This window comes from Lissotriton helveticus, chromosome 7 (genome assembly GCF_964261635.1).
Source record: "Lissotriton helveticus chromosome 7, aLisHel1.1, whole genome shotgun sequence".
NCBI lineage: Eukaryota > Metazoa > Chordata > Amphibia > Caudata > Salamandridae > Lissotriton > Lissotriton helveticus.
Window position 1 is genome coordinate 127,687,651 of NC_136068.1, and position 14,908 is coordinate 127,702,558.

Below are 14,908 nucleotides of genomic sequence, written 5' to 3' on the forward strand. Positions count from 1 at the left end.
CGTGGAGGGGCGAGAAAGGCCCGGAACAGGATGTGGAGCGGGACGAGGAGGGTCCACCGAACCCTGTGGCGCCGCCCAGACCAGCAGGTGCTGGCACTGTCAGCTCAGCCCTGGGCAAGGCCTTTGCCTGCCCAAAGGGCCGAGCGGGCCTTGGGGACCAGTCGGTGCTGGGGCCGGAGCCGCCGGCGCCGCGGAGTGCCCAGCGCAAGTCAAGGGATCCGCTGACACCCCAGGAGGTGAAGGAGTAGGAGACACCAGCGAGGCCTGCAAAGCTGCGGCATAAGTCTCTATGTGGACTCTCGACACTCCGTCACCCGGAAACGGTGGTTAGGAGGTCAACACGCATCACCCACGGAGAGCCCACGCCCCTGGCAGGCCGAACACCAGACAAACTGCAACACTTACCCACCGGGGAGCGACACTCTTGCGACATCGGAGAAGGGCGAGGACGACAACAACGGGAGTATCTGAAGCCGTCTGCCGAGGCTGATCGAGGAGAGGAAGCCGACCTTGAGAGGCGCGCTGAGAGCAATTTCACATGGCGTTCCCGCCGCGGCTTCACTGTTGGCACGCCTCACAGTCAGTGGTGCCGTGATCCTCCCCCAAACACCACATAGAAATGAGGTGAGGGTCCGTCGCTGACATAAGACGCCCAGACGTCGTGCAAGTCCGGAAACCCGAAGGCATTTGCACACTGTTCCACCAAAAATTAGACAAGGGGGAAGAAAAAAGGGGGCCCCAAACCAGCCCGTAACAGAGACCGGATACGCGCTGTAAAGGAAAAAACTGACATAGGCGCGCCGGGTGGGGCTTATGTGACCTCGCTGACTTTACGTCCGCGGACGACGCCTGGGCGGAGTCGCGTGATGCCGCCCCGGCGCGCAGGGATGCTGTGGCAAAAAGTTTCCGGATCCAGTCTCACGCCTGGGGATATTTCTACGTGAAGGAATCTGCGGCTAGTAGTCTCTATCAGATAATATTTTCTGAAGCTGCAATCAAACAAATCCACTATATATAAATTGATCACTGTGCATCATCATCTAATTAAGGAATTAATTTGTTGATGAACAATTTGGAATTAATTCCCTGTGACTGGCCGAATCAGACGTTGAGCCTCTTTCTAGCGTTGCATGGTTTGCAAATTTCATAAATTATACCTGTCCTATGATGAGGTATGACTGAAAGGTTGACTGTGCTCTAAAGGCAAATGAAGCCTGTCTCTTTTATTTGGAACAATCTGATCTTATCAATATTAGAAAAGCCGCCCCTTTTTCATTCGCAGTTCACTGAAAGATTTTGCTCTGCAGCATGGGGTCACGGCCCTAGATTTCGGGTAAACGATTTGAGCTAACAAGCATTTAAAATGCAACGGTCTCGACTTTGCAAATGTTAGAGCTATTGGCATTGTAAATGACAATTCTTTTATTTATGTGTTGGTTTTGAAAACAGATAAATAAATGGCATTGTCATTTACAATGCCAATAGCTTAATCTCTTATAAATGCGAGACCTATTGCATTTGGTCTCGTCTTTAGTAAAGTTTAAGCAATTCCGTTTGTAATTAGGTGGATTTTTAGTTTTGCTTTTATTAGTGTTTTTTAAAGTCCCATGTACATAACAAGCATATGTGTGCATCTATGTATAAGTATGCATTATTATTGGTATTGATATAAATATGCAGATGTTAATATGTTTATATATATATATATATATATATATATATATATATATATATATATATATATATATATATATATATATATATATATATATATATATATATATATATATATATATATATCTTCACACGCCGGTTCCAGGTTTCCCGGCCATTGAGCGCTCGGTGTGGGTGCGTACCCTACGGCAGAACCTCGCCGTTAATTATTTCTCACTCCTCCGTGACTTAACCGAAAGTAATGGGCGCACTCCCTCTGAGTTCCACAGTTACATTTATTTAAATCTTTTCAGATTTAGCATGAAAACAACACGATCTACGCGTTTCAGTGCTCCTAGCACCTTGCTCACGAGCACTGAAACGCGTAGATCGTGTTGTTTTCATGCTAAAGCTGAAAAGATTTAAATAAATGTAACTGTGGAACTCAGAGGGAGTGCGCCCATTACTTTCGGTTAAGTCACGGAGGAGTGAGAAATATATATATATATATACACCTACACATATCGACGCATATATATGCATGTTATGTTCATGAAAGTTTGAAAAATACTAATAAAGTTAAAGCTAAAAAGCCACCTGATTACAAACAGAATTGCTTTATGTGTAATAAAGATGAGACGTATTGCATTTTGTTCAGTAGTGCCTTTAGGCAAAGAGTAAATGTTTGAAGTAAGGTTAGGCTAGTTTCATTGCCTCAAAGGATAGGGACAGTTTGGCAGTAGCAAAGCAAGCTTCCTTCTCTCACAGAAGGCAGAAAGTGCAGTTTTTCACACAGCAGGTACAATATGTGCAATAGCAGTGCAAACTTCACCGCCTGAAAGGATAGGGGCAGTAGCAAAGGAAGCTTGCTTCTCTCACAAAGGCAGAAAGTGCAGTTTTTCACACGGCAGGTACAATATGTGCAATAGCAGTGCAAGCTTCACTGCCTCAAAGGGTAGGGAGTGTGGCAGTAGCAAAGCAAGCTTCCTTCTCTCACAAAGGCAGAAAGTGCAGTTTTTCACACAGCAGGTACAATATGTGCAATAGCAGTGCAAGCTTCACTGCCTCAAAGGATAGGAGCAATTTGGAGGTAGCAAAGCAAGCTTCCTTCTCTCACAAAGGCAGAAAGTGAAGTTTTTCACACATCAGGTACAATATGTGCAATAGCAGTGCAAACTTCACTGCCTCAAAGGATAGGGGCAGTAGCAAAGCAAGCTGCCTGCTCTCACAAAGGCAGAAAGTGCAGTTTTTCACACAGCAGGTACAATATGTGCAATAGCAGTGCAAACCTCACCGCCTGAAAGGATAGGGGCAGTAGCAAAGCAACCTTCTTTCTCTCACAAAGGCAGGAAGTGCAGTTTTTCACACAGCAGGTACAATATGTGCAATAGCAGTGCAAGCTTCACTGCCTCAAAGGATAGGAGCAATTTGGCAGTAGCAAAGCAAGCTTCCTTCTCTCACAAAGGCAGAAAGTGAAGTTTTTCACACAGCAGGTACAATATGTGCAATAGCAGTGCAAACTTCACTGCCTCAAATGATAGGGGCAGTAGCAAAGCAAGCTGCCTTCTCTCACAAAGGCAGAAAGTGCAGTTTTTCACACAGCAGGTACAATATGTGCAATAGCAGTGCAAACTTCACCGCCTGAAAGGATAGGGGCAGTAGCAAAGCAAGCTTCCTTCTCTCACAAAGGCAGAAAGTGCAGTTTTTCACACAGCAGGTACAATATGTGCAATAGCAGTGCAAACTTCACTGCCTCAAAGGATAGGAGCAATTTGGCAGTAGCAAAGCAAGCTTCCTTCTCTCACAAAGGCAGAAAGTGCAGTTTTTCACACAGCAGGTACAATATGTGCATTAGCAGTGCAAACTTCACCGCCTGAAAGGATAGGGGCAGTAGCAAAGCAAGCTTCCTTCTCTCACAAAGGCAGAAAGTGCAGTTTTTCACACGGCAAGTACAATATGTGCAATAGCAGTGCAAGCGTCACTGCCTCAAAGGATAGGGAGTGTGGCAGTAGCAATGCAAGCTTCCTTCTCTCACAGAAGGCAGAAAGTGCAGTTTTTCACACAGCAGGTACAATATGTGCAATAGCAGTGCAAACTTCACTGCCTGAAGGGATAGGGGCAGTAGCAAAGCAAGCTTCCTTCTCTCACAAAGGCAGAAAGTGTAGTTTTTCACACAGCAGGTACAATATGTGCAATAGCAGTGCAAACTTCACCGCCTGAAAGGATAGGGGAGTAGCAAAAGAAGCTTCCTTCTCTCACAAAGGCAGAAAGTGCAGTTTTTCACACAGCAGGTACAATATGTGCAATGTATACACAAAAAGAGGGGGGACTAGGAGCTCAAATAAGAAACTAGAACAGGAAAAAGAGGTCCAGTGCCCTTGCTCCCAAGGTCAAATGTGTCAACACAAATAGGGTCAAAAGTTCCTCAAGGGGAGTATACCTAAATGTAGGATGCTCCAAAAGAAAAGTTAGAGAAATAGAGATAGGTATGGGGGAATGGATTTGCTCTTGTTCTGGACTTACAGGTGGAGTTGTAAGAAATGCGTGGAGTGAAGTGAATGCTACTCCTTGGTAACCTAGTGCCCTCAGACAACCTTCCGATTGCTCTGGATCATCATTGGGCGTTGCTCCTCGTGTGGGCGGCGCTGCAGTCCCTCACGGGCCCCAAAAGGGGGCTCTTTGGCGGAGTTCTTTTTTTGGAGATGCTGCAGTTGTGCATGGGAGTCTGGGGGCCTAGCAAAAATTAATAGTGAGTGTGAGGAAGTTAAAATAACCGTACAGTGCCCTCAAACTAGTTTATTCAGGGGTCTGTAAGGTTAATTAAAAGGGGTGGACCCTGGAGTTTCCCTATGAAATAAATAATAGGGGCGGTTGTCTAACTAAACGCTGCTCTCAGGGTAGGTGCTCAAGTGGGGGTAAACAAACTATTCGGTCGACATGTTTCGCGCGTCTGGTGGTCCCTAGTGGATCCAATCGCGCTTCTTCAGGACCATATGATGTGCAAAAACCAATCAAGGTTTGTTGTTGCAGGTGCCAGGCCTATTGCCCGTGTACCCGCTGTACCTCCGTCGTCAAGGTGAACAGCGTCTTATCGCTGAATGGTACGGTCACTAATCGTACCATAACCCAACCTAATCAGTCTAAGGTCTGGGCCCCATCGACGTCGGCTTGCCTGTTAAGCGAGGGAGCAAGTAGTCTCCCTCAGCGGGCGTCTCTGACTCCTACCCACGGCAAGCCGACGTCGATGGGGCCCAGACCTTAGACTGCTTAGGTTGGGTTATGGTACGATTAGTGACCGTACCATTCAGCGATAAGACGCTGTTCACCTTGATGATGAAGGTACAGCGGGTACACGGGCAATAGGCCTGGCACCTGCAACAACAAGCCTAGATTGTTTTTTGCACATCATATGGTCCTGAAGAAGCCCGATTTGATCCACTAGGGACCACCAGACGCGCGAAACATGTCGACCGAATAATTGGTTTACCCCCACTTGAGCACCTACCCTGAGAGCAGCGTTTAGTTAGACAACCGCCCCTATTATTTATTTCATAGGGAAACTCCAGGGTACACCCCCTTTTAATTAACCTTCCAGACCCCTGAATAAACTAGTTTGAGGGCACTGTACGGTTATTTTAACTTCCTCACACTCACTACTAATTTTTGCTAGGCCCCCAGACTGCCATGCACAACTGCGGCATCTCCAAAAAAAGAACCCCCGTCAAAGAGCCCCCTTGTGGGGCCCGTGAGGGACTGCAGCGCCGCCCACACGAGGAGCAACGCCCAATGATGATCCAGGGCGATCGGAAGGTTGTCTGAGGGCACTAGGTTACCAAGGAGTAGCATTCACTTCACTCCACGCATTTCTTACAACTCCACCTGTAAGTCCAGAACAAGAGCAAATCCATTCCCCCATACTTATCTCTAATTCTCTAACTTTTCTTTTGGAGCATCCTACATTTAGGTATACTCCCCATGAGGAACTTTTGACCCTATTTGTGTTGACACAATATGTGCAATAGCAGTGCAAACTTCCCTGCCTGAAAGGATAGGGGCAGTAGCAAAGCAAGCTTCCTTCTCTCACAAAGGCAGAAAGTGCAGTTTTTCACACGGCAAGTACAATATTCGCAACAGCAGTGCAAGCTTCACTGCCTCAAAGGATAGGAGCAATTTGGCAGTAGCAAAGCAAGCTTCCTTCTCTCACAGAAGGCAGCAAGTGCAGTGTTTCGTTTCCTGCAGAATAAGCCCTGTATGTGACTTACAGTGAACAACGCGGCCGGCCCTTGGGGTTGTAGGCCTACAGCTGTGTTTATTTTAACAAAAGTGTATAATAAAGATCTTTAAAAAAAATTTAAAAAAAAGAATAAGCCCTGTAGGGCAGACTAGTACAAGCGCTTACGCTCAAAGAACTTGTACAATTAAGGCATGAGTGGCACGCAGTTTACAGATATCTCCAGCAGGTGCTTAATTCACTGCCAGGAGTGGATAAATGGATGAGTTAGTCAACCATTCTCACTTGGGTGATGTTCGAAGTCGGCCCGTGAAAGAACTGCTACTGTCACATGGAGGCCTGCTACCTGTGCTGATTCTTTGGCATTCCATGTACTGAGAAGCAGTCGTTCCCTATAAGGCATTGTTATTTGGAGCGGCCTCCCCACGAGTCTACCTAACTATGCTCTAGACAGGCACACAGTTTCAGCCTCTTGGAAGAGGTTTCCTAGGCGCCTGCACCCAGCCTCGGTGCTGCACCCGTTCAAAATCTGAGAACCCTTAGGGATGCACAGAGGAGTTTAGGGTCTGGTCACAGCAAGCACTGGAGAACGGAACTGCCCCCCGCTTCAGAGACAGCGCTGATGGGTCTGATCACACACGTGCTGGGTGTGAGCCTGCCCCCTGCAGGTGGCTGGCCCACACAGAAGATTTTTAGATCTGGTCACACCTACCCTCTAGACTCGAGAGTCTAGGCCTGCACATTGGAAGTGGCTGCACGCAGATGCATTAGGGCCTGGTGACGCACAGAGCATCGAGGCGTCTGATCGATCACACGCATGCGCGAGGGAGCTGGTGACATCTGTGCACAGGGGGAGAGCCTGCGCTCCAAGGTCTAGGGCCCCGCTGCAGAGTAGCGCTTCAGCGTGTCTGTCATTCACAGACACGAAAGGTCGAGATGACACCATAAGAGACACACACCAGCAGTCTATTGAGACTGGGGACACACCGCCTGCTGCAGAGGGCCTGCGAGGGTCCCGGGGCCCCTCTCAGAGTGCGCAGGAGGTGCCTGCAGTCTCAGCAGAGATGACACCATAAGAGACACACACCAGCGGTCTATTGAGACTGCGGACACACAGCCTGCTGCAGAGGGCCCCGGGACCCCTCTCAGAGTGTGGGGGAGGTGTCTGCAGTCTCAGCTGAGATGACACCTTTAAAGAGACACACACACACCAGCACTCTATTGAGACTGGGGGAACACCGCCTGCTGCAGAGGGCCCTGGGGCCCCTCTCAGAGTGCGCAGGAGGTGCCTGCAGTCTCAGCTGAGAGGACACCATAAGAGACACACAAACCAGTAGTCTATTGAGACTGCTGCCGAGAGCCTGAAGGGTCTACCGCCCCAGGGGTCCCTCTCAGAGTGCGCAGGAGGTGTCTGCAGTCCAGTGCTTAATTTAAGCAGGAGCTTTCAGGTGCTCAGCACCTGCACTTCTTTCACAGGGCCGGGGCTACAATTTCTGACCCTGCAGGTGGTGGTCTCAATATTAATAGTTCAAATTCTAAATAAAAAGAATAACATACATTGCATGGTTTCTGGCTGGTAAATGTTCATAAACAGGCCACCATACGCCTGTCCAGGCAGGCATGATTGTGTATCACCAAGTTAGTGATGATGTCATCTCGCCGATCACAAATCCAAGAAGTCATCGACAAACTATGCCTTGCATTTCATTCAGAGAGTCTGCTGCACCATACCACTGCCTGAGCCTAAGCCTCCCATTGGATAATTGTAGCTGGGGGCTGGCTCAAGATGGAGTTGAGGAAAGGAAGCTGCAAGAGAGCATTTGGAACTTGGGAGTGAGGGTTCTTGAGGAAGAAGAAACAAAAGTAAGTGTGGACTTTCCACTTGCTGTGTAGCCAGAGTAGCATATCCTGCAGCCCTGCATTGCTGCTATCCTCAATGTGCTCGATGCGGCTGTGGCCCAACACAACTTTTGTGCGCCATGGCGTCACCTGTAGAATCTGTGTGCAGCACCCCAGCATGGTAATTGCTGAGCGTGCGTGAGTCCTGTAGGCACCACAGCCATACTTACCGGCATTGGCAGCATTACGGTTGGGGACAATGCCTGTGCTGTAGCAGGCAGGGTCACAGCAAGCTGAGCAGTGGATGCCAATGCCGTTGCCTTCCCTGGACCTACTAATTACAGGCAGCACTAGTAGTGACATCACCTACTGTGCTCGAGCAGCTACTTGTTCTGCAAATAACCCAGTTATACTGCACTGATTAATATATGCAAAAAGAGAATTTTCATTTGTTGTACATTTTGTTTTTGCACTCGATGTAGGTAAGGAAGTAAAACACATGTCACCTTCTTCTATAGGAAAGACAACAGGAAAACGCAGAGTTCAAAATAGCAGGGACATGTACAGGCTGACGACAGAGGTCACAGGCAGCAGCAGTGTTATAGATGAGAGAGAGAGCAGGAGTAAAGAGGAGAAAGAACCAACAGGAGAGGAGAGAGATAAGACGGAGCTAAGTAGAAGAAGAGAAGAGCCAATCAGATACGAAGAGAAAGCAGCCATGATGTGAAGAAGAGAGCATTAAGAAGAGAGCAAATAGAATGAAAGGATGTAGAGGACAGGACAGAGAAAAAAAAGCAGACAAATGATAAAACGGAGACACAGCTTATCACTGCTAGAAGAGTGATCGTAAAGAGCCAAGATCGAGGGGAGAGAGAGCAGAGCATGGATAAAAGTGAAGAGGAAAAAGGGCAGGGGTAGAATGAATAGAGGGCAAATCAGAAATGCAGGGAATAAGGTAACACACTAGGTGTGACAAAGATGATAGAAAACAATTCGAGAGGTTAGAAGATAGACTTTTAGAGCAAAGACGTAGGGGACATACAACAGATCAAGGTTAGAAGATAGAGACTAAGGCAGTGAGAGTGTTGAAAGTGGGGCTCACCGGGGGAAGAAGTGAGCTGTGGCCTGCTTGGCAACATTTTCAGCACATGCACTTCTTTTTTTACAAATTAAGCACTGCTGCAGTCTCAGCTGAGATGACACCATGAGACACACACACCAGCAGTCTATTCAGACTGGGGGCACACAGCCTGCTGCAGAGGGCCTGCGAGGGTCACCCAGCCTTCACTGGGCACTGGCACGAGAGGGCATCTGCTGTACAAGACCCGGTTAGGCAACTTATCAGGTGCTGGACTGGCCCCTTGTGGGGGCACACCACCTCTGGTGGACACGGGGGTGCTGCCTGTCCACCCCTGACAGGCTCTTCAGAAGGCACGCGCAGTCTCAGCTGTGGAGGGAAGCAGTCTGAGATGGAATGTCATCGGAGAATGTAAAACATTATTTGGAGGTGAGACGGCGCACTGCACGGCAGCACGTGTACAGCGGGCACCATCACCATATGGGGAGTCCTGGCCCCCATTCACGGTTATAGCATGACAGGGATGCGTCAGATTATGTAGATAAACGCCTGCACAACAACAGAAACAACACTACGATGCACTCCGGCAGTGACGGGCACGGTCACTCCAGCCCGTGCCCGGCAGCAGTGGCTGGCAGCGCGTGGAGGGGGCCGTGCCCACCGGGCACGTGACGTCTGCTCTCCGAGCCGCAGGTGAGAAGTGAGCGGGACACAGACCAGGCCACCCTCTGCGGGTCAGCAGGAATGGCGCCTTCATTTACATGAACAGTGCTCCCATCTAGAGGTGTCTGGAGGTTCTGCACAGGGAAATGGACACTCGAGCTGTGTCTATAATGCTAGGGAGCACAGAAAACACGGAGAACACAGCACTAACTCCATCGTGTAATTAAACACAGCACTAACTTCATCGTGTGATTAAACACAGCACTAATTCCATCTTGTGATTAAACACAGCACTAACGTCATGGTGTGATTAAACACAGCACTAACTCCATCGTGTGATTAAACACAGCACTAACTCCATCGTGTGATTAAATACATCACTAACTCCATTGTGTGATTAAACACAGCAGTAACTCCATTGTGTGATTAGACACAGCACACACAGCACTAACTCCTTGGTGTGATTAAACACAGAACACAGCACTAACGTCATGGTGTAATGAATGCATGCGTGGACACAGGCACACTGTAGAAAACGCCACCGTTTTTGTGCCTAGAGGAGGCAGGCTGATGGGAAGCACTGTATGCAGACACAGGGGGATGTCAAACACGGCGCTGTTTCCTCTCTCTGTTCAGAGTATAGGCCAGTAGAGGCACCATATAGACACAGCGTTGTGTGACTAGTGTTCACGCAACCAAGCACACAATGCGAATAGTTGTGTTTAGAATAAGTGTGTGTACAATGTCACACAAGCCGATAGGAAACACTGCACTATTTGAATGATATGCTTGGTATAGGATGCACACATTGCAAACACTGCACTATTTGATTATATGCTTGGTATAGTATGCACACATTGCAAACACTGTACTATTTGAATGATATGCTTGGTAAGTCAATGCAGGCACCCTACGCACCCCTCGGCACCCCGGAGGCAGCGACCTCGCTGCTACCCACCTCCTGCACCCAGACTCCTTACCGGGAGGTGGGGGGAGGGGCCAGGGGGGGGAGGGGTCGACAAGTCAGTACGCATATGGTAGGTCAGGCCACACTCCCATCCGCCCTGGTTAACAACAAGCCAACAAGGGGGAGCCTGGGGGTGGGAGGAGCGCCACAGCGGCAGGGCCTGATGCGGCACCCAGGCCCCACTATGTCCACTACTGCTGCACAGAGTCCGGGTCAGTCAGGCCTCTCACGGTTCCACCAGCTCCCCGGAATACTGATAGGGTGCCCTGCAGGCCCCGCTGCAGTCGCTGGCCGCTCTCACCACCGCACACTCCAGGCAAGGTCTGGCCCCCACCTTAGCAAAAACACAGCTTTAGTCCAGAGGGCCAGTCAGGATGGCACCTCAGCTCTCCTCTGTCCACCACACTGGCCCCGTCGCAGCAGCCCCCCCCCCTTTTTGGGGTGCCCTCAAAATACAAGTGAAGAGAACCAAGCCGAGATGGGGCAGTGGGGTGAAGGGGCCTCCGCTTCGTCGGCTCACCATGCGGCCCTCACCTCTAGTCCATGCGCTGTAAGCACACAGTTGTACTTCCACTTTGACCCAGCCGCAGAAGGAGCACCACAGCTGGGTACCACCAGGGGTTTTCGGGAACCCTGACTGTAGGCAAATAAACGGGAGGGCCATCACCGCTTGCCAGGCTGCCGAAGTCCAGGTCGCATCCACTCCACTACATCGACGCAACAAGAAATGGCGGAGACCACAGTGTCAACGTCTCTTCCCCACAATGCAGCGCGCACGACAGCAGAGACAGCTGGAAGCTTCTAAAGCAATCACAAGGAACCTAAACAACGTACTTTACTGAGAAAAAAGCAGTGCTTGCGTGCGTGCACCTGGCAGGAAGCTTTGCCCAGCCTCCCAGTGCTTTAAAAGGCACGCTAACTACCAAAGGCATGACGTAGACTTTTCTCTCTGCTGTCCCACTTGGACGGGCTCGGGTTGACTTGCTGCTGTGGTAAAAGCTTTCTTATCTTCTTTATGGGGCGAAACAGATGGCCCCATAAAGAAGATAAGAAAGCTTTTACCACAAACGTAAGTCAAGGAGCCCAGTCTGAAAAGGACGGGGCTAGAAGAGAAAGAAGAACGTCACTAGGACCTCTTCTCCAATGGCTGGCCACCGTTTAGCATGAACGGTGACGCCAGCCAATGGAAAAGAGGGGCGGAGCTTAACCTTGCTAGTGAAAATCCCTCTACATCATTAAATCTCGCCAGCTCGACTGCGCATGTGCGCAGTCTTTAGCAGGCCGAGACCTAACCACACCATCGCCCCTCGAGCACACTAATGGCAGTGTAAAATACTTACTGCGGAGCAGGTGAGCGTGTACAGGATCCTCCATGAAGAGCCCAACAATCTCAGATACCATGGCAGAGTAATGATCCGTCTCCTTGTATGCGGTGAGGGCTGTGGAGAAGCGCTTGTAGTTCTCAGGTCTCAGGGCCCCTTTGACCTCAGATAGGAAGGCCACCAGGGGATGCAGCTCACCCACGCGGCTGCCTCCAGGGCGCACCCCCTTGACACGTAGTTGCTCTGAGTTATATGCGCCTCTTTCTACTGAACAAGAAAGAATGAAAATGTTGTTAGGCACTGAAGGAAAGGACATGACTTTAGCGGGATGAGGTTTCTTCAGTTACATTTGACTTTGAAAATGATGTGGGCACATCCATCAAAACGTGCATTATCTCTCACTCACATGCCTGAGTTAATGAACCAACACATGGTGAGGACCTCTCTAGATAATTTCCTGTCCCTAGATTGATGCAACCAAAAGTGATATCACAAGACAGAATACACATGGTTCAATTAGCTACTACTTTATTTTCTGAAATCGGTTATATTATCTGACTTGCTATCTTTTGCCTTGAATGTGCATTAACGAACAAGTTACTTACCTTCGGTAACGATAGATCTGTAAGAAACATTAGTTAGTGATAGATTCCTTACCTTAGAATTACCCTCAGGCGTCAGACAGGATCCAGAACATTTTCATCGGCAGTACCTCTGCGCGTCAGATGGTCGCCGAGATGACGTCGCAGCAACTACTTTGACGCAGCCCTCGCGCGTTGATGTCAGTTCTGTACACTACTTTCCGCACCAAGAACGCAGAGCCATGCAAGATACTGACCACTGGTGCATTGAAACTAGGGCCCTGAAAGGGAGGACCTTAACCCTAGAAATCAGTTTGCAGAACGTGGAGGATCGGTGTGGCGGCAAGGAAACCATCAGTAACTAATGTTTCTTACAGATATATCGTTAACAAAGGCAAGTAACTTGTTCATTTGAAAGAAACACGTTAGTGATAGATTCCTTACACTAGAATAGATACTCCAGCAATACCAACCCTGGTGGTGGGTCTGCAAACCAAGATCACACCAGGAAGTCCTGGAGAACAGACCGGACAAAAAAGACGTCTCTCCGGACTTAGCTGTCCAGGCAATAATGCCTAGTAAAAGTGTGCAACGAGGCCCAAGTAGCTGCCTGACAGATGTCTCGTAAGGGGACACCACGTCCCAACGCCGTAGTGGCAGCCGTCGCCCTGGTGGAATGGGCGCGAAGCCCCACTGGAGGCTCCTTTTTCACCAGAGAATAACAGGCTTTAATACGCAGTCGGACAGATTCCCCTGATGTTGTGCCCACTGAAACTTCAGGTCCCACTGCAGAGCCGCCATATGCCATCTGGCATAGTCCACCAGAGGGATGCAGGAGGCCATCAGACCCAGCAGCCTGAGGGTCATCCTGACCGAAACCCGGGATAGAGGCTGAAAGATCGGAATCATAGCCCGAATATCCCGGACTCGCTGTTCGGGAGGATAAACCAGAAACTGCACTGTGTCCAGAACCGCTCCGAGGAAGAGGAGCTTCCGAGAGGGGGTCAGGTGTGATGGAGAACCCCAGCGAATGTAGGAGGTCAGCCGTAGTCTGGAGGTTGGAGCTGACAGCTTGGGGTGAGCCCGCCTTCAACAGCCAGTCGTTGAGATAGGGGGAAGTCTTGAACCCCTGATCTGCGCAGATGAGCTGCGACCAGCGCCATCACATTCATGAACACCTGAGGGGTGCTGGTGAGGTCAAAGGGGAACACGTAAACTGAAAGTTCTCGTGGCCTACCGTAAACCGCAGGTAACACCGGTGGACCGGCAGTACAGGAATGTGGAAATATGCTTCCTGCAGGTCCAACGCTACCATCCAGTCTCCAGGGTCGAGTGCAGGCAAGACGTGAGCCTGAGTTAACATCTTGAACTTCTGCTTCAGGAGGGAGCGATTGACGTCCCTGAGGTCCAAGATAGGACACAGGCCCTTGTCCTTCTTGGGCACAAGAAAATAGTGGGAGTAACAACCACGTCCTCATTCTGGCACAGGAATGCGCTAGATGACCCCCTTGGCCAAGAGGGCCGCGACTTCCTGTTGGAGAAGGGCCAGATGATCCTCTGACATGTGAGGGTACTGCGGATGCATGGATGCACGAGTAGTCTCGAAGGGGAGAGAGTAGACCCTTCTGACTATCTGCAAAACCCACCTGTCCAACGTGATGGTGCACCAGTGGGGCAGGGGTTGGTGAATCCTGCCGCCCACTGGCGTATGGTGGCCCTGAAAGGTCGGAATAGGAGGCTGCTGCAGAGGGGGCTGTGGTGGACTGGCCCGCCCGCTGGCCCCCAGAACCATGGCGCTGGTTCCCAACGCCCCGGCCACGCAGAGGCTGGGGCGGGTGGTGGAGAGGCCCAAGGACCTGGCCTTAGCCCGAGAGTCCTTAAAGCGCTCCAGCGCTTTGTGTGCCTTGTCCCTGAAAAGGCAACAGAAATCAAAGGGCATGTCCATAAGGGTGGATTGGACATCCACGGATAAACCAGGCAACCACAACCAGGCGTAGCATCCTGCCTTGTGCATCGGTGGTATCCAGCCCACAGAGGATGGTAAACTTCGCTGCGTCTCTCCCCTCGGCAACTTCACAGGAGAGCACGGCCCGGGCCTCCTCCAGGCACTGTGTCGGCACCTGCGCTACCGTATCCCTCACAGAGTGGGTATAACGGTCCAACAGACATGCGGTGTTTACCGACTGCAGTCCCAAGCTGGCGGAAGAAAACATTTTCTTCCCAAGGTGGTCCAGCTTTTTGGATTCCCTATCTGGTGGTGTGTTAGGGAATGCGCCCTTGGAAGTAGAGGCTTGGACCACCAGGCTCTCAGGGGTGGGGTGTTGGGAGAGGAAAGAGGGGTTGCCCGGAGCCGGGCAGTGGCATCGGACAATCATCCTGTCCACAGGAGCCCCAGTGTTGGGCCTGGACCAGGTGCCCAAAAGGATGTCTGTGAGGTCTTCATCAAACGGCAGCAGGGGCTCTGAAAAGCTTGCTGCCGGTTAAAGGAGGTTAGTCTTGACTGCCACCATAGGTAGCTCGAGGTGGAGAGCCTCGTACGCCCTACGCAACATCACTGCGTATGACGCTCCCTCC

General features: G+C 50.2%; 1 protein-coding gene across 2 annotated transcripts in view; it reads right to left on the minus strand.

Annotated features, from left to right (window-relative positions):
- Positions 1-14,908, minus strand: part of RTEL1 (regulator of telomere elongation helicase 1) — a 246,674-nt gene that overhangs the window by 30,722 nt on the left and 201,044 nt on the right. For both annotated transcript variants that reach the window (XM_078651687.1, XM_078651688.1), the window contains exon 34: positions 11,772-12,020. In XM_078651687.1, the coding sequence (XP_078507813.1) occupies positions 11,772-12,020 (249 nt within the window). The remainder of the gene's footprint in view (positions 1-11,771; positions 12,021-14,908) is intronic.